The sequence below is a fragment of the Loxodonta africana genome, chromosome 7 (assembly GCF_030014295.1).
Source record: "Loxodonta africana isolate mLoxAfr1 chromosome 7, mLoxAfr1.hap2, whole genome shotgun sequence".
NCBI classification, from domain to species: domain Eukaryota; kingdom Metazoa; phylum Chordata; class Mammalia; order Proboscidea; family Elephantidae; genus Loxodonta; species Loxodonta africana.
The window spans coordinates 78,146,131-78,166,790 of NC_087348.1; the positions used below are offsets into that span (position 1 = coordinate 78,146,131).

Sequence of the window (20,660 nt, forward strand, 5' to 3'; positions counted from 1 at the left end):
GGTTACTTAACCTCATAATCTTCTTTTCCCATACAAATATTCCAGTTACTGATTCCAGCAACATACCACTCAGTTGTTTTTTTTTTTTTTTTTATCTTAAAATACATATGTCTAAGAATAAAAATGTCAATACTGTCATGATGTCATGATTACTGGAAAGAGGTTTAGATTTTTTTTTTTTTCCTTCGGGTGCATCCCATTGAAGAGGTACATATGTATTTCTGTGTTTGAAAGTCAAAGTTACTTGAAGTAGTTTCTCCCTCATGTGGTTATGCCACCACCTGAATATATAGCTAGATTAATTTATTTCATCTTTCTTTCAAATTTCTGGGCTTGCTTTTTACAATTTTGTTTTATAATTATGTAAAATATTTACCTGATTAAAAATTCAATTTATGAAGCAAAGTCCAGTAACAGAAGTCTATCTGTCATCCCTGTTTTCTCCATCCTATTTACTTTCACTTCCTCTACTTCATTTCCAGTATACTGTGTAAGTATACTGTTTGTATTATAACTATTCACTGAAATTTCATGAGGTTGTGTTTGTGAGTTAACACATGGCTGATATTTGTGAGTTTTGTATGTGCATTTTCCACTTCCAGTATACTGTATATGTATACTGTTTTTATCATAACTCTTCACTGAAATTTTGTGAGGTTGTGTTTGTGACCTAACCTATGGCCCATATATGTGGATTTTTATGTGCATTTGGAATAATTTTTTATTATTATTATGCTAGTTTACAGTTTGAGATATATTTGTATATACATGTGTGTGTGCATATATATATATAATCTACCTTATTGATTATACTTTTAGGCCTTAACTACTACACCACCAGGGTTTCAACTTTTAGGTCTACTTTATTCTCAATAATTTTTTGTCCATTTGATCAATCTTGAATTGAGAAAGGTGTATTAAAATTTTCTCTTTTCCTGAGTTTCTGGCTATTTATTGCACCTGTAAAGTCTGCTTTGTAAAGTTATTGTTGCATTATTGGCTCCATAAATATTAATTCTTGTAGCCTGTAGAATTGTAAAGCTATAAGCAGGACAAATACTATCTCCATTTCACAGGGTTACAGACTGGGAAGTGGTACAAGAGGTAAGAAACAGCATTTTAGGACAAGACCAAGATTAGAGACCCAGCTTAGTTCAGTTCTGTTTGATGTAAACAAGTGACTTAATCTCTGTGACTTTCCGTTTATATTTCTGCAATATGGGAGCAATGTAATAGATAGTTACCATAATTCTGTCCCATCTGTTCAGTCTTCCAGACTTGAAATTTCAAAGTCTTTATCGATGTTTTCTTCTCTCTTACTCATCCTATTCAATAGACAGGATGTCAAAACATGTAAATTCTACATAAATGTCTAATAATAGTTAACTACTTAAGTAATTAGAAACTAAAATACTTTTGAATTCTATTGAATGGAAAACATCAAAATATAAAATTTTCTTTACAATATAATGACAGCTTGAAAACATATTCATGGCAAACTGATTTTAATTTAAAAAATCAACAGGAAAAAAATTGATGAGAAAAATGAAACATTGAATAATTTCAGGGTAACAGTCTCCAGAAAAATATGGATGTATTCTCTACTTGATTTTACAGAAATTACCCCATACCTGTCATTATTTAAGACAAGCTAACATTGTTTTAACAGAGGCCAAGGCATCCTCAAATGAACAATAATTTTAATAAAAAAATAGAAACCAAAACCAAACCTGTTGCCATCAACTCGATTCCGACTCATAGTGACCTCATAAGACAGAGTAGAACTGCTCCGTAGAGTTTCCAAGGAGCAGGTGGTGAATTCGAACTATCCACCTTTTGGTTAGCAGCCCTAACTCTTAACCACTGTGACACCAGGGCTCCAAATAAATAGAAGGGAGGTGTAAATTTCTATTTTTCTGTGGATTTAAACTGAAAGTTGTCTTCACGCACTTCACACTGCATGAAAGAAGGAACAGATGGGGATGGTTTCTTGGCACAGAGCTTCCAAAAATTTTTCTTCATCTAGGTGAGAATTGGAAATTAGAGCAGATTCATGCAGTGGGTTTTTAGTGGGTTTGGTTCATGGAATTCAATCTGTGATTACAAAAAAAAAAAAAAAACTCCCAAGGCATCTCATTGTACATAGAGGCAATAAAGTGAACTGTTCCTAAGGAGAACTCTAGGGAATGTCTTATTTACTTCACCTCTCAGGGCCTCATCTTTTAAGACTTCCTCTCTGGAAAAGCTCCAGTTCAAGGTTTGTGGTTACAAAGTAAGTATTTACTTCAGCCAAGAAGACCTCAGGAGTCTGGTATGGAATCCATTGTGAAGTCCAGTTCATCCCTAGCTGTCAGGAGAGAGGGTTGAGGATCAGTGGGCCCTAGTCCCATAATATGGATCTGCATCTTGTATCTCTAGATCTCAGTCCATTGTGCTCATTGTGAGATCTCCTCACCTGAAGTGCCCCATCTTTAGGACAAACTCATCCCAGACCTCCAGGTAAGAAGGAGTGAGATGCTGAAAGGATCAAGTTTTCCACAGTCAGAAATCCTGAGTCTATCCTGGAAGAAGGACCAAATCCTTATTTTTACATCCCACAGTCTGTTCTGGAAAAGAGGTTTTCCTTTTTCTGCTCTCCTCCATAATCTTCAGCATTAGAAATCTTGGGCTGCTCTGGGGGGTAGGGAAGGGGAAGGAGCAGTATGTGCTGAAAGCCCCAGAGAAACCAAAAGGACCACAGTCAGTCAAACTAGCTACCCTTTTTTTTAAAAAAAAAAAAAAACCCTTTTTAGCTACCAGAATCTCTGTTGCTCTCTGATCTTTCAGCCCCTTCACCTTTGGCATTCTCTTCCTCCATCACTTTTCCCACCCTTTCCTCTTGATGACCCCCACTGGGCTCACAGGGGGCTGTTTGAGATGCAAGAAGAGTATTTGCAATTAGTTATCTTTTGCTCGGGAGGTAGGAAACAGCCAGCTGGATGAGTGATAATCTTGTATGTGTGGGTGCTGCCTGCCCCAGTGCTCTAGTATTCTGGTTGTTACCACATTGGAAACACCCTCTCCGGGGCTCAGAATGAGGAAGAGAAAGGGTTACAAATTGAAGATCTTTTCCAACTAAAAGAATACAACTGATGCCATCTTGCCTATACCAGTAGCCCAGGTGATCACAACCACTTGGTGTTCTTCCTTCTGCCTGGTCGTGGAATCTGCCCATTCCAAGGGGATCACCTACATGGTTTAGTATTCGCTGTGCCTTCCAGCTTTCATACTATGCTTTAGAGAGGATGATTCGTGCTTAGGAGAGTTTTTGTGCATGTGTATGATAGTGCCTGTGTGTTTGTGTGTGTGTGTGTGTATATGAGTTCATTCATTCCTGAATGCATTCATTCAGTCAGTCAGCCAGTGAACATTCCTTGAAAATTTATCATATACCCAGGGGGGAAGGCTCACCATGAGTCAAAGTTGAAGCCATGGCAACTAACAATAGCAACAACACAGACATATAGAGTGAGATAGGGTTATTCCCTGAAGAAACTCATAGCCTTGGTAGAGAGGCAGGCTTGTAAACAAATAATCATGTACAATTTAATAAGTACTTTTAAAAAGCATATTATATACAAATGCCAAAACTCATCAGATCATACATATAAAATATGAACAGTTCACTGAATGGCAATTTACCATAATAAAGAAGTGAAAAAATACACTTAATAATTATTGGAAAATAAGGTCAGTAGTGGATTATTTTATTGATGTCCTTGGACATTAAGAACTTTTGGTTTACAGAAGCATTCTTTTTCAAGTTTTTGACAATGACCCTTAATAAGAAACACAGTTTATGTTGTAACCCAGCACACACATACACTCACACATACACTTACGTAAAAGTGAAACAAATGTTTTCTCGTAAAATTATAATTACAAGAGCTTATATTTTCTTTTCTATTTCATTTTTTTAAAATACTGGTTGCAAACCACTAAATCTACTTCATTACCCATTAATGTGTTATAATTCAGTGTTAAAAGCCATCACTTATAGGAAGAGATCGTTCTGGCTATTGAAGTCACAGATTTTTTCATTAATCCTCTTGTGTATTCCCTGCACACTGAAGCAAAAGCAGTGATTCTTCTCCTTTGAGTCTGCTAGCTTATCAAAGGGTTCCCTGACTCTGCCTTTCTGATCCCTCAAATACAATGGACATTGCTTTAGGTTCATACTGGACCCAGTTCCAGATCCAGTATGAATGGAAGTATATGAATATAACCTCACTCTCACACAACAGTCTTGAAATCAAGTCATAGTTGGTGGTTCATGAGCCTGTGGTCCAGGCAAAACTGGTCTGTTGACTTTTCTGCTGTATTGTCAGCAAGACATAGGGTCTTCTGTGAGAGAAGAAACCCTTACATGTTTGCAGTCTTTGACGTCCCCTGTCCCAAGGTGGCCCTGCCAAGAGAGCTGAGCTTCTGCCCTGATTCTCCTCATTTGTTCTGACAGTTCTAGGGTTAGTACTTCAGTTCTTCCCAGGGATATTAGATGCTAGCCATGATCCCCAACTGTTTGCCTGTGGCCCTGCTACACTCTCTAACTCTTTCTAATCTACTTTCCCACTAGCTTTGATCCGGTCATCTTATTACTTGCATTTTGCTAATGTACAGCAATGTGTATGCTTTGAATAACGTTTCCTGCCCAACTCCAGAGAATTGGACCAGTGTCTGGATTTCCCACAGGTGTACCCATCCAATTGATTGCATATTATGGTACAAAAAGAAGCATAAATGAGGACCAATGTTGTTATTCCAGATAAGACATTGAAACTATCCAGAGAGCTGTTATGACCACTTCAGGTCTCCACAAAGGGCCCCTCCAACCATAGTGTGCAGTGCTGCCTGAGTGTGACCTCATCCATACCCACTTGGCTCCATGATAATGAAGTCCTATTACATTACTCTTGAACACTTCCAGGAAGCCTTGACTCTCTAATCCAGTGAAGAATTTGGGAAAGGACCAGTATTGTGGATTATAACATGGTCTGCAATGGTCTCTTAAAATTCCCCTCCTTGCTTGGAAGGATGAAAAAGAATCACTTTTGAAACATAATGGAAAATCCTCTACTTTTTAATAATATGAGAGCTAAAGTCTGCTGTCTAGAAATAAACTAGAAAAAATAAAACAAAACCAAAAACTTGGGCTTTCTAATAAAAGGAGAACTGCTTATGTTTTTCTAGTCCATATAATATGTTAGCATCCTGTTTCAGTTCAGATACACAATGTACAATTACCTATAGAGACATTTCTCGACCTTATCTGCAAAATCGCTGAATGATAGATTTGTGGTTGATAGCACCCTGACAGCAAGAATCGCTACGGGGGGCACATTTCTGTTGTTACTGTGCCTACCAATCAGATGGCTTCAATAGGAACATAAAAAAATTATAGAAAATCAAATGTCTTAAGTGTTTGCAAGATTTTTTTTTTTAAATCAAAAAAATCTTCCATTGAAACCTGCATTTTCAGGATTTAATGCTGAATCATAGTCAACATTTCATTACTGTTAATACTGATGTGTAGGCAGGAATAAGCATTAATGGGCAAAGAAAACCAAACCTATTTGACTGAATTCATCTTGCTGGGGCTTTCTTCAGATCAGCATACTCAGGTCCTGCTGTTTGTGGTATTTCTCATCATCTACCTACTGACTGTATCTGGGAATCTGCTCATCATAGTCTTAGTTAATGCTGACTCCCGACTTCACACTCCCATGTACTTTTTCCTTAAAAACCTGTCTTTTGCTGACCTCTGTTTCTCTACAAGCATTGTTCCTCAGATGCTACTCCACTTCCTGGTAATGAGAAAGACCATTTCCTTTGCTAGATGCTCAATTCAGATGGTGTTTTTCTTAGTAGCCGCGGCTACAGGGAGTTCACTTTTAGCAGTGATGTCCTATGACCGCTATGTGGCTGTCTGCAAGCCCCTGCACTACTCCACCATCATGACCCAGAGGTCTTGTGTCCAGCTGGCCATAGTGTCCTGGGTCAGTGGGGCATTTGTGTGTCTGGTAGATGCCACATTTACTTTGTGTCTCCCATACCAGGGACGAAATGTAATTAATCATTACTTTTGTGAACCTCCTGCACTCCTGAAGCTGGCTTCCACAGACACCTACAAAGCTGAGATGGCCCTCTTTTCAATGGGCGTGGCTATCCTCCTAGCTCCTGTCTCCCTCATCCTGGTCTCCTACTACAATATTCTCTCCACTGTGTTGAGAATGCAGTCGGGGGAGGGGAGACTTAAGGTCTTCTCTACCTTTGGTTCCCATCTCACTGTCGTTGTCTTCTACTATGGATCAACAATATTCACCTACATGAGGCCAAACTCCAAAAAAATGAATGAAGGTGATAAAGTGATCTCTGTGTTCTACTCAGTCATAACATCCATGATGAACCCATTCATTTATAGCCTGAGGAACAAGGATGTAAAGGAGGCATTTAGGAAAGCATTTGGGAGATAGAGCCTCTCAGATGCAGTGATCTTTATATATATATAAAGATCAATTCAACCACAGGTTGCGGAGATATTTGCCCAACCAAGGCATGTAACCTCACATTCCAGCAAATGTCTTGATATGACACACACTGCCTCCCTCCCAGAAAACTACTGGCTTGAAGAAACTAATATTTAGAAGCAACCTTCCTACATTAGAACTCTCAGACCAGACACCCCTACACCGCCAATATACCATAACTGTTCCACCCTCAGACATGTTCTCCTTTCTTCTGCAGGTTTGCTGTTGCCAGTATCTATTGAGTTCTCCCCTTTGAGAAGTGTATAACCCATTGTTAGGGTAAGAACACCATCAGAGGGATACCTGTAGCTTCTTACTGATGTTCACACTGCACACTACCCCTTGCTCAGGGAAAAAATAAATCCAATGCTGGCCCACCCTCAACAAAACGACTAACTCTAGGTATTAAGTGGGATCAACTCAACATTTTATTGGTCTGTAGGAAAACTACCAATTCCTATACCTTGCTTTGGGGACATGTGAGCCACTGAAACAGCAGTGTACAGTCATAGTCTTATCTGATTCCCCCCAAAGTTTTCATGCTCGTGGCAGAAGTACCATGACACAAACATATTTCACATTGTTTTGTACCTACTTTGCCAGCTTTATATATAACCCCTTTCTTTACCCACACTATACGACATCACGCCATTTGCAGGGACTCTTGTCATATAAACAATAGTACTCCTAACCATAGAAAAACCTTTCTTTGATGAGATGGTAAAAATATAGAAGCACTTGAGCTTTTAGTGGAAGTAGCTTAAACTTGAAGTTCTGCTCTAACTTCATAACCATCTCAATGCATCGAGAAGAAAAGTGATTGTAAGTGAGGGATGCCATGAACCAGAGAAAAAGAGAAGGCCCTGACGAAAGTAAAGCTTGCCACACTGACCTCTGGCTGCATCAAACTCAATTCTACACATTCTAGAAACTAATATATGTTTTCTAAAGCACATCATTTTACACTTTTTAAGGGAAACACATTTTCTTTCATTTATGCCACAGCTTGTGTGACTTGTGGCTTTGCATTAAATCGACCCATATGATATTAATTTTAATAGCACAGCTTATTTGAGTCCATTTATTCAATGAATATTTAGTTTAGTATGGAAACCAAGAATGTTCTTTTGGACTTATATGACTGTGTGTTCCGTGCTGACATAGTCCTCATGCCGCTCTTCCGTATTGGAAAAAGGCATGATAAAGCCTTCATTTAAACAGCCATGACATCTGGGACTTCATCATGCACCTCCAGTTTTTTTGTTTTTTCCCACTAGCAGAGATGGCAGTGGTTTCATACATGCCCTTTAAGCTGGGATCAGTCTGGGACTTGCTAAGGTCTTGATAGCCAGCATGCTGTTCTTCTTCCTCACATCTCTCATTTGAGAGAGTGAATGTGTTTGTGTGCTAATTCAGGCGTGGGAGTGTCTGTATGAGCTTATTTATTCACTCACTCAACTAACTTTTACTAAACCCTTACTATGTATCAGGTGATGTGGGACTACAGATGATAGAGATGAGTGATATGTGCCTCATTACCTTGAAGAAAAGGACAGATGAGCCTATGGATACAAACATGTCATAAACAATTAAAGGACAATGAGATAATTTAACAAAAAGAAGTATGTACGAATCTTTTTCTGGACATTTGGAAGACAATGGTCAACTCTGCCTTATAGATTCAGGAAAAAAATCAAAAAAGTGATTGCATTAAAGCTAATTCTCTACACTTCATAGGTAGTTAAGTCAGAGGGACCAAAATGTTCAAGAGAGATTGTGAGGTTTTAGGAGGACTGTAGAACGTTTTTCCTAAACACTTCCCCTTTTCCCACTAGAATCCCACCTCCCAGAAGTAATCACTGTTAACAGATTGTTTTCTGTGTATCCACAAACCATGTAGACAGTCTATTTGGCTATGGCACAATAGTAGATTTCCTATGAATGCATACTTATGATTATTTTTATTTTTCAATTTCTAACCATGGAGGAAGGATATGTTCAGACCTATATGATAATGTTCATTTCTTTCACAGACTTTCAATACTAAAGGAGTTTAAGAAATATTTTCAAGTTCATTTTGTTATTACAAGCAAATTCTAGTAAACTAATTGATCAAATTGATTGACACCTTTGGGACCTCATTGATAGGTACTTGAGGTTACATTGTAAAATTCTCTCTACTTTTGCATATGCTTGAAATATTCCATAACAAAAAAAAGAATAACTTGACTAAATTGAGCCAGTGCTTTACTTTGTTCTTCCTTCCATATATTTAGAAGTCTCTCATGTGTCCCTATCACTTTTGGCCTTGATGTGCAATTTTGCTAGCAACACGATTCCACTACCAAAGGTTGAACAAGGAGCAAAAGAATACAAAGAGAGAAAATAATTAATGACAATGATCATTTCCTTCATTCAAACATAGCAGCCATGTATGACTATAGTTTGTCCATAACAACTATTTTCCTAATCATGCAGTTACTTTTAGGTCAAGATCCCATTGTAATATAGTATTGTTAACTAGCCTTGTTCATTGTCCTAAATTCTTTAAATGTTTTATGTTTTATTTAATCTTTACATAAACTCTATAAGAGATGGACAATAAATATGGAAACCTAGTCACAGAAAAGCTAAGTAATTTGCTCTTGGTCTCACAGTAACTAGCGGAGCAAGGATTCAAACCTGTTAGCTTCAAAGCCCCCACTGCTAATCAGCGAGCTATGCTGCTTCGTTTTAACAACTAACAGTAGTCCAAGATCAGTAGATTCTCATTGAAGGAGAAATGCCTGTAGAAATACATAAAAACAACAACAACAAAACCCGTTGCCATCAAGTCAATTCTGACTCATAGCAACCCCATAGTATACATAGCGAAAATACACAAAAACAGATAAATACAAACACACCATTCACACTCTACATAAGGATTAAAATGTTATTAAAAAAAAATTTTTATATACATTATATAAAATCTAATAGCTTGTTTTTTCCTTAACCTATCATATTTATCATGCTATATCATAAAACTTGGATGTTATATCCTTTGAAATTTTACCTGAAAGGCATAATATGATATCTCATTTGTTGTTTAAATGTGCATATTTTGCTTCAAGTTTATTGTTCAGAGTTATTTTTTTTGTGTGTGTGCAAATGGGGTATTTAAATACTTTCCCAATTTTTCCAGTACATTGTATATCTTTTCTTATTGATTTTAAGACATCTTTGTTTATTAGATATGGTAACAAAGTTCTGTTAAATATTTTGCAAAAATTTTTCCAGATTCATTTTATACGTATTTTTATTTTGCTTGTAGTGGTATTCACTACCTAGAAATCTGATGTTTTTCCGTGCCTTCGTTTATGATTTCTCATTTTTAGGGATCTTGTTTAGGAAAATCTCTACCATCTAAAGATAAATAGATAGATAACAAAAAAACAAAACAAAACAAAAAAACCAAACTCACCCATCCAGTTGATTCTGACCTTATAGGACAGAGTAGAACTGCCCCAAGAGTTTCCAAGGAATGACTGGTGGATTCAAACTGCCAGCCTTTCGGTTAGCAGCCATAGCTCTTAACTGCTACCCCATCAGGGCCTAATTTCAGAGAAAGTTTATTATTTTTTTTAATTGTATCATTAATGTATTTGGGATTATGTAGTTCTTGTAGTTATGTTCACGTGTAAGTATGCTATGTATAATTTTTTTTTAAGTAAATAAGCAATTGTCAGGCACCTTTTGTTAAGTAGTAATTTTTTATCTCACTTACTTAAGATGCCACCTTTATCATATATTAAATTTTCATATATACTAAGATCTGTTTCAGTTCTATGATATATTTATCTATCAAATGTTTTATACCAGCTCAACTATATACTATATTAATAACCAAAACTGAAAAACCAAACCTATTGCACATGAGTCAATTCTGACTCATGGTGAATCCTGTAGGACAGAGTAGAACTGCCGCATAGAGTTTCCAAGGAGTGGCTGGTGGATTCAAACTGCTGACCTTTTGGTTAGCAGCAGAGCTCTTAACCACTGAGCCACTACAAAATATATATTTTCCTTATTAATATATGCGCATATATAACTATGGGAAATATATATTTTATAGTGACTCAATTATTAATAACAGAAATGTATATTTTATATCAGGTAGGATGTGTTTCCTATACTCCCTCATTCTACTTTTCCACAACCCATTTGATATCATATAATTTCTCATATAGATAAAATTTAGAATAAGCTTGTTAAATTCCTTTGCAAATATCTTTTGTGAACTTGGTTGAAACTGCAGTGGCTTTATGGATTACTTTGAAAGAAATTAACATTTTTATGAGATGGAGATTTTTATGCATAAAATTAGTGTGCCTATTCATTCATCCAGACATCATGTTTCATAGTTTTCTTGAAATAGGTCTTGAATATTTAAGTATACACTTTGTTAAGTTTAGCCATTGTTCCTTTGTGAATTTTTTTTATAATAATTTCTAATTGGTTATTTTTGGTATATAATAACACAAAAATGTTCAATTACTCGTCTTGTATCAGAGCACGTTTCTTACAAGTTATCATGGGCTTGAATGAATTCTCTCTTTTTTTTTACGTATGTGTTCAAATTATCTGCAAATGTTTGCCATTTTTCTTAATATTTTTTGCTTTAATTGTTTCTATTGTCCTTTGGGAAATACCCAACAAAATGTTGAAAAATAAAGGTTGAAATATGCCCAACTGTTATTTTTTGTGTTTTACTAATATCTCTACCAGAATAGGTTGGCCTTAAAATCCTCAAAATTGCAAAGGCCTGTGGACTTGCCTTCAAGGAATGGATGTGTGGCATAGGCAGAAAGAATTGGGATGCTGTTTAACCCTGTCTAAAACCAGTTTTAGAAAATGCTAATAAAAGATTTCCAGAACACAGAAAGAGTGAAGAGGGTTTAGAGAAGTCAGTTTGAGAATGCCTCTGGGTGTTTGTTTAATCATATTAATCATCATACTTCATATGAACTTAAAGGGGTTTTAAAACAATGAATATAAATAATCTATCAGGAGGATGCCCAAGAGATGATAATTACCATCATTACAGCCAACAGATCCTGTGCAAAGAGAGATAAAAAGAGTGAAGAAGATGAATCTGGGAATATTTAAAGTCTGCTACTGGGTTCAACTACCAATGAGGCAGCTACTTTAACTGATGCTGCTCAGTACCTTCTTCACATTGAAAATAAATGGCATAAAAATTTGGGCAAGGCCAAGATCATAGATTCCCATATCTTACTTTATCTTAATTTCCCATTCTTTGCTTAGGATGCATCTTCGGAATTATTCTATAAATGTGATGAAGGAAACCAGCCTTCATAAATGTTGTCAGTTTTCAGAATAAAAATCCAACTGGTTTTACAGCAACATCAATTCATCTGTTTCTCAAACTGATGTAATAGTCTTCTCAGGACTATTAGTTATGAATAGTCCAGCCCAGGTTTTGTCATGAGAATATTCAGAACAATTTATCCCAGGCAGCTGTTACTAAAATATTCAGGGAGAGGGAAAATCAGAAGTGGTTTTCAATTTTCAGAACTACTGGAGAAAAAGAAAACTCAGTCTTTTCATAAATGGAAGCTGTTAGGAGGTAGAAAACAATAGTGCAATTTTGGGTACTGGTTGATAAAATACCAAAGCTACTCATAGGTTTTATTACTGACCAGTATGTGCTTCCTCTCTTGGTGCTGACCTGTGAGCAGGACTAAACATTCATGGGAGAAGACAACCAAACCTTTGTGACTGAATTTGTCTTCCTGGGCCTTTCACGTGATCCACAGATGCAAGGCCTGCTCTTCTTCCTGTTTCTGATCATCTACCTACTGACTGTGCTGGGAAACCTGATCATCATTGTGCTTATTCACATGCACTCGAGACTCCACACACCCATGTACTTTTTCCTAAGAAACTTGTCCTTTGCTGATCTCTGCTTTTCTACTACCACAGTCGCCCAGGTGCTAGTCCACTTACTGGTAAAGAGGAAAACCATTTCCTTTGCTGGATGTTCAGTGCAGATAGTTGTTTTATTTCTGGTTGGGTGTACAGAGTGTGTATCACTGTCGGTGATGTCCTATGACCGCTATGTGGCTGTCTGCAAGCCCCATGCACTACTCCACCATCATGACTCATTGGGTCTGTGTTCAGTTGGCCATAGGGTCCTGGGCCAGTGGGGCATTTGTGTCTCTGGTGGACACTGCATTCACACTGCGTCTGCCATACAGGGGAAACAATATCATTAACCATTTTGTTTTTTTTGTGAACCTCCTGCCCTCCTGAAGCTGGCTTCAGCAGATACCTACAGCACAGAAATGGCCATCTTTGCAACAGGTGTGGTGATTCTTCTAGCTCCTGTCTCCATCATCCTTGTCTCTTACTGGAATATTATTTCTACTGTGATTCAGATGCAGTCAGGAGAAGGAAGGCTCAAGGTTTTCTCAACCTGTGGCTCCCATCTCATTGTTGTTGTCCTTTTCTATGACTCAGCAATCTTTGCTTACATGAGGCCAAACTCCAAGAAAATGAATGAAGGTGGTAAGGTGATCTCCATGTTCTACTCAGTCATAACATCTGTGATGACCCTGTTCATTTATAGCCTGAGGAACATGGATGTGAAACAGGCATTTAGGAAATCATCTGGAACATAGAGCCTCTCAGATATCGTGATCTTTATTTTATATACAATCAAAGGGAAGATGACCTTCCAAACTAGTTCAGTACCTTTAACAGGTTCCTTTCGCATCCTGTACTGAGGCATCAGTATGGATCATACAAGAACCCTCGTACCTTTAGGAATGTTTTTATGTTTTGTACTGTAGTCTTGCTCAAACTTTATTATCTGTGGCTGCAGTTTGCCTGCCTTTTGGCAGCCTGTCAAACTTTTAATATTGAACCAAGTCTTCATTTACAGTACCTTATTGGTTAACCAAATCATTTTCACCTAGGGATATTTTCTTTTGGTTCTAAACTCCACAGCTATTTGCCTTCATCATCCCATACAACATTATCTACAGGTATCCAAATATCTTGGAATCCTATCTGATATCAACAGCCTAGATTCCCCAAATTCTTCTGAGCAAAAGTCAACGTGTTTTTCCCACAAAGCCCAATACTCAGGATTTTTTTCTCTATTGAGTCCTGAACTACAATTACAGCCAAATCAACCACAGGTAGGGGAGCCGTTTGCCCATACATGAAATGTAGACTCACAGTCCAGCAAACATCTGTCTTTGATATCTCACACACTGCCTCCCTCCAGAAACAATTGCTGGTTTGAAGAAACTAGAATTTATAAGCAATGTCCCTACATTAGAACACCTGTGACACCAATACTCCAAATTACTTCCCCCTCAGTCATGCTCTCCTTTCTCCCACAGGTTTGCTTTTGCCAGTATCCAATAAGTTCTCCCCTTTGGGAGGTGCAACTAATGGCTGGCATTTCAGAAGCTATCCCTTGAGGTGGAGATTGCCCTATTTGGGATGAACTGGCCCACTTAATCTTTTCTAACTACTGGTATACCCACTGTTAGGGCAGAAGTACAAGAGACATTCCTGTAGTCTCTCACTGATGTTCACATTGCACACTTCCCCCTTCCTTAGAAAAAAAACCTACTGTTGGCCTACTCTCAACTAAAGGTCTAACTCTAAATATTAAGTGGGACTGACCCAGTACATTATTGTTCTGTAGGGACATTACCAATTCCCATCCCTGGCTTCAAGAGCCTGTGATCCATGGAAACATACCAAAAACCAAACCAAACCTGTTGCAATCAAGTCAATTCTGACTCATAGTAACCCTATAGGACAGAGTAGAACTACCCCATAGGATTTCCAAGGAACTAGGGTTTTCAAAAAGTGACTGGAGTGTTTAAACTGCCAACCTTTCGGTTAGCAGCCAAGCTCTTAACCACTGTGCCACCAGGGCCCCATGAACACCAAAACCAAACCAAACCCATTGCCACTGAGTCGATTCCAACTCGTAGCGACCCTATACACACAGCAGAGTACAATTATAGCCCTGTCTGTTTTCCGTCATGGTTCTTTACTTCTCCCGGGAGAAGACCCATGGCACATATTCCACAAAGTTTTGTACTTAGTATGTCAGCCTTACACATATCCCCTGACTGACCCATTTTAGGGATTCTTGTCTTAAATGGAAACCCTGGTGGCATCGTGGTTAAGTGCTAGGACTGCTAACCAAAGGGTAGGCAGTTCGAATCTGCCAGGCACTCCTTGGAAACTCTATGGGACAGTTCTACTCTGTCCAATAGGGTTGCTATGAGTTGGAATCGATTGAACGGCACTGGGTTTGGTTTTTGGTTTGATTTTGTCTAGAATAGTGCTCCTAACTATAGAAAAACCCTCTTTTGAAGAAGTGGGAAAAATATAGAAGCACTTCATCTTTTATTAGAAGTAGTTTAAACTTGAAGTTCTGCTCTGACTTCATAACTGTCTATCAATGTATTCAGAAGAAAAGTGACTAGAATGAGGGATGGCATGAGCCAGAGAAAATAAGAAGGCCCTGATTAAAGCGAAACTTGCCACACTGATTTCTGGCTACTCTAGCCTCAACACTCCACATTCTGGAAACCACCCATGTTTTCTAAAGCAAACTATAAAGACTTTAAAAATTGTAAACTTCTGTAATTACAATTTTATAATTATGAAGTTTTATAATTTTTAAAGGAAACACAATTTATTTCATTTATGACTTTCTTTGCATTAAATCAACCCATATGATATTAATTTCAATATACGGTTTATTTGAGTTGATTTACTCAATGAATATTTATTTCATTTGTTAACCAAATATTTATTGAGCACTCCTCTAGGTGATCCATACAGAGTAATGAATGAAGTTCTAAATTCCTATCCTCACAGAACTTGCACTTTAAAAGGGCATAATAAAAGCAAATAAATAAGCAAATGCATGATGGTAGTAAGAGCTATGAGAAAATAAAAGCAAGAGAGGAACAGAGGGAGCAGGAGTGGGCTGCAATTTTAAGCAGGTATCCAGGAAAGGCTTCACTGAGAAAGTGACATTTCAGCTGAAAGACAATATTACATCTTGGGGAAATTAACATTTCAGCTGAGACCAGAGGTTGAGAAGAAAGAACCAGCCAAAGAGAGATTTCAGGGAAAAGAGTCCAGGCAAAGAGAACAGAGTACAAATGGCTTGAATGGGAATATGTTTTTTGAGATCAGGGCAGAAAAAATGGTCAGCATGATTGGATGCTGATGAGTGAGAGGAGAGTGTAAGGAATGAAATCATAGAAACAGGCACAGCTAGATCTCATAGGGTCTTGGAAGTCCTGAAAGGGTGTGTGGATTTCTATTCAATAGAAAGCCATCCTGATACTATGTTTTTAAAAGATCACATTGAGTGTTATATGGAAAATGCATTGTAAGAGGGCAAGCATGGAAGCAAGAAGAGCAATAGACAAGCTCTCTTATGGTAAACCAGCGAGAGATTGATGGTTTGAATTTAGAGTTGTAACAATGGGGAGGCAGAGAAGATGGTAAGACATGAGTGAATAGGCTGTGCAAAGTAAAAAAAAAAGAGAATGAAATAACCATGCTAAGTCTTTGACTTGAACAACTCTGTGAATGATGGTTCCATTTACTAAACTGGGGAGGACTCAAAAGGGGAGTTTGGCAGAGAAATAAAAAAAATTTTTTTTTTTGGATTTGTTTTTATGGGCATGTGTTACATGCTGACATAGTTCTCACACCACTCTTCAATATTTGTAATAGGTACAAGAACGCCTTCATTCAGGCTATCGTGACATTTTGGACTATATCATGTACCTCTCATTTTTTTTCTCAGTGGCAGGAGAAATTGAAAGCATTTTTTTTTTTCTACTTCTTTTTATTGTGGTTTAGGTGAAAGTTTACATAGCAAATTAGTTTCCCATTTTTGTGACACTGGTTGCCAACCCCATGATATTTCCATTCATACAGTTTTCCTGTCCTTTCCTACATTCTTGTCTTTGCTTTTGGACTGGTGTTCCCATCAGTCTAGCATACATGATTGAACTATGAAGCACGTCCCTCATGTGTGTTATTGTTGGCCTTATAGACCTGTCTAATCTTTGGCTGAAGGGTGAACCACAGGAGTTACTTCAGTACTGAGTTTAAATAGTGTCCAGGGGCCATATTCTTCAAGTTTCTCCAGTCTCAGACCAGGAATCCTGGCCTTTCTTTTACTTTTTTTGATGAATTTGAATTTTGTTCTACATTTTTGTCCTGTTTTGTCTGGGACCCTCTATCGTGATCTCTGCCAGAGCAGTCAGTGGTGGAAACAAGGCACCATCTATTTGTTCTGGGCTCAGTCTTGTAGAAGTTATGGTAGTTGTGGTCCATTAGTCCTTTGGACTGATCTTTCCCTTGTGTCTTTGATCTTCTTAGTTCGCCTTTGGTCCAGCCAGGATGGGACCAGTAGATGTATCTTAGATGGCTGCTCTCAGGCTGGTAATACTCCATTGAAGATGAAAGCATTTTGACTATGAATGCAGTCAAGAAACTGAAATTCTCTGGTAGTTTTTAATTTGGGGTGGGGGTGGGATTTTCCAGATGATTCAGAATATATTTATGTCAACAGTCTTTTACATTAGCATCATCATAACCTCTATTTTAAAATTTCTGATAAAGAACTTGAAGACCTCAGAGGTCCATGGACTTCGGTTTGAACAACATTCATTGTAGCACTTGACATTAGATGAGTTTAAGTATTTCAGTCTGTGATTACTATAAAAAATTCCTCGGGGTTCTCTGGGTGTAGAAAGATTTAAGAAGTTAACAACACTGATTGCTCTAGGGAATGCCCTGTTTACAACAGCTATTAAGACCTCAGGTTTAAAGACTTCCTTCCAGGAAAATCCTCAAGGCTGGTTCCTTGGTGAATTTGGGATCCTGTCCTTTAATGAAATGGCACTCAAGGAGTTGAGATGGAGTAAAACTATAGCCTAGATGATGTCCCAATCTTCAGAAATATTTGCTGAACTGCAATGGAGGTTGCTTATTAACCAAAAACAAAACCAAACCCAGCGCTGTCGAGTCGATTCCAACTCATAGTGACCCTATAGGACAGAGTAGAACTGTCCCACAGAGTTTCCAAGGAGTGCCTGTCAGATTCAAACTGCCGAACATTTGGTTAGCAGCCGTAGCCCTTAACCACTATGCCACCAGTGTTTCGGGCTGCTTTTTTTTTATTAGGATATGGGTTAACGGACTACAGAAACTACACATTTTTTTCTCATACCCCTTCATCACTGCCTTCACTGCCAGTGTTTGTCTCATGCCAGTCCTTCAGGTAAGTGGATAATGTGTTGAGGGGGAATTAATCACTTTAAGGAGCCTGAATCTTGATTCTGTTCATTAGGATAGACTTGGTCTTTCATTGTCTTGCCCCATCTCCTTTCCATCTGATTTCTAGACAGAATACATACTCTTCCTTTTGAACTGCTTTTTCTGACTCATAGCCTTAGAAATCCTATCCATATCTCCTCTGGGGAGAATTAAGCAATCATTAGAGGATTCCAGAGTGACCACAAGGGCTGTGGAAACACATTGCCTCTCCTATTGCACCAAAATCTAATCTATCAAATTCTTTTTTGCCCCTGGCTGTCTCAGTGGTTCCTTTTCAGGGCTTCCCTCCTTATTCCTCTCAGCCACTTGGTTTTGGGCACTGTGAGCATCAGACCCAGGATGGAAGGATCTTCTTGTGGTTGAGCAGCTTCCCAAGGCTCTGCGAGGATGCTTATCTTTGTGTACATATACGCAGGCCTCATTGCCTGGTTTGGTCCCTAGCATGCTGGACTCACCCTTCTCCATTGAGGTGTGGCTGGCAGTGGTTTCATACATACCCATTAACCTGTATCAGTCTGGGAGTTGCTAAGGTTTTAACAAACAACGGCTGTTCTTCTTCCTCACATCTCTCACTTGAGAGAGTAAATGTGTTTGTGTGCTAATTCAAGTGTGGGAGTGTCAGTATGAGTTTAGTTATTCACTCACTCCCTCAACTAACTTTTACTAAACCCCTACTATGTGTCAGGTGATATGGGATTACAGATGATAGAGATGAGTGATATATGTCCCATTACCTTGAAGAAAAGAACTGCTGAGCCTAGGGAGACAAACCTGTCAATGAATAATTAAGTGACAATGTGATCATTGCATAAAAAATATATACAGATATTTTCTGGACATTGTGAAGATAATGAGTCCTGCAGACTCAGATAAGAACTTTAAGAAATTGCATTAAAGTTAATTCTAGGCAACTAATGGGTAGTTAAGGTCAGGGGAACCAGAATGTTCCAAGATCAGGGGAACCAGACTGTTCCAAGATAACACTTGCACCCTCCAGCCTCAGATTTGGCTACACCTCCCAATTTTCTCATTGTTAGAAGGAAGGGAGGAAGGAAAGAAAGAAGGAAGGAGATGCACTAATAGTCAAACAACTTTTATCAAAAGCATTCTGTGTGCTAGGCCCTATAGAAATAGAGCAAAGAAGGTAAAATAGTATTATCTGGGAAAAAAGGATCATTATTTCTTTTCTGATTACAAAAGTAATTTGTACTTATTGTAGAAATGGGGACTATAAAACCACACAAAGAAGAAAATAGATAAGTCATGTGACTCAGAAAAAACACACAAGTAGACCTGAGAGAGAAAATTATAAACTGAGAATTAGAGAGTAAATTATGTTTATTACCCACTTTTTAGCTTAAATATTTTGCAAATGGTTTTTAATGTCATATAATACATTATACTTTTCCAGTGGCTGCATAATACTTCATCATTTGGGTATTCTACCTATGTTTATCTAAGGATACTTGGCTTTTTTCCAAGCTTCATAAACATAATGCTGTAACAGACATTCTCACAGATTTGTTTCACTGATAATGATTTTATTATGATGAAAATAAGAAGATTGAATTTGCTTTATCAAAGTAGATTGCTTATTTCAAGGCATTTTGTACATATTAACAAAATACTCCTTACTGAAACTTTAAATATTTTATTACGAATTGTCAATTTATGTTATCTAAACTATTGGTGCATAGTGGTTAAGAGCTAGGTTGCTGACCAAAAAAGTCTGCAGTTTGAAACCACCAGCTGCTCCTTGGAAACTCTATGGGGGAGTTCTGCTCTGTCCTATAGGATCGCTATGAATCAGAACCAATTTGACAGCGATGGGTTTGGTTTTTTGGTTTTGGAAACCATTTCTTTGTAATATTTGTCATTTATTTTCCTATGGATTTATCATTACACTTTCTACATCAAGGATATTAAACCTTAAAGTACTACATATGCTGTACTTATTTTTCCATGTTGTATTTTACCTTTTAATTATATTTAAAGAGATGTGAGTATATAGAGAAGTAATATATTTCTGCAGTCAAATATATCAGTTTTCTTTTATATTTTATACCTTTGTTGTCAAGCTCACCAATGTCTTCTACCACATGAGATGAATAAATATTTACCTTACTTATAAACTTTTAAGGTTAGATGTATGTGTCTGTCTGTATATTCAATAGACATACATCCTTAACTTCCTCAAGAACATGTTTTCTGTATTGAATTATATAAACAAACTTCATTTGTCAACTGCTCAATGAATTGTCTGAGCATGATTTTTTGAATGATATGCTTTTCTGGCCTATTGGAAACGCTAGCTTTGTCATTTACCTAATTCTTATGCACCCTTTGCTGATTTCTGTTCTCATCCAATGATTTGCCCTTCTGTTTTTGCAGTACTCTCACATTACTTTCATTGTTACAGTTCGTATTATCTTGTTTCATACTTCCTCTTAAAGTTAGATAATGAAACTATCCCCACATTAATATCCCTCTATGTTTTATCTTTAATAATTTTTTTTAAATCAGAAAATGCAGGCTAAATTTTAAAATTAATCAAACAATATTACAATACATATAAGCATTAAAAAAAAAGAAATGAAATTCTCCCCTCAGCCACTTTTTAAGTCCCACCTCCCAGAAGTAATCACTATTAACAGATTGTTTTCTAAGGATCTAAAAACTATGTAGATAGTCTAT

At 37.5% G+C, this 20,660-nt stretch overlaps 1 protein-coding gene and 1 pseudogene across 1 annotated transcript; both read left to right on the forward strand.

The window, feature by feature from the left end:
• The first annotated feature begins 5,585 nt into the window (after positions 1-5,585).
• On the forward strand, positions 5,586-6,747 carry LOC100664550 (olfactory receptor 2D3-like). Its single transcript, XM_023550625.2, has one exon. It carries the CDS (start codon positions 5,586-5,588, stop codon positions 6,507-6,509), a length of 924 nt encoding a protein of 307 aa, XP_023406393.2. The 3' UTR covers positions 6,510-6,747.
• Positions 6,748-12,316: 5,569 nt separating this feature from the next.
• On the forward strand, positions 12,317-14,042 carry LOC100661917 (olfactory receptor 2D3-like; annotated as a pseudogene).
• The last annotated feature ends 6,618 nt before the right edge of the window (positions 14,043-20,660 follow it).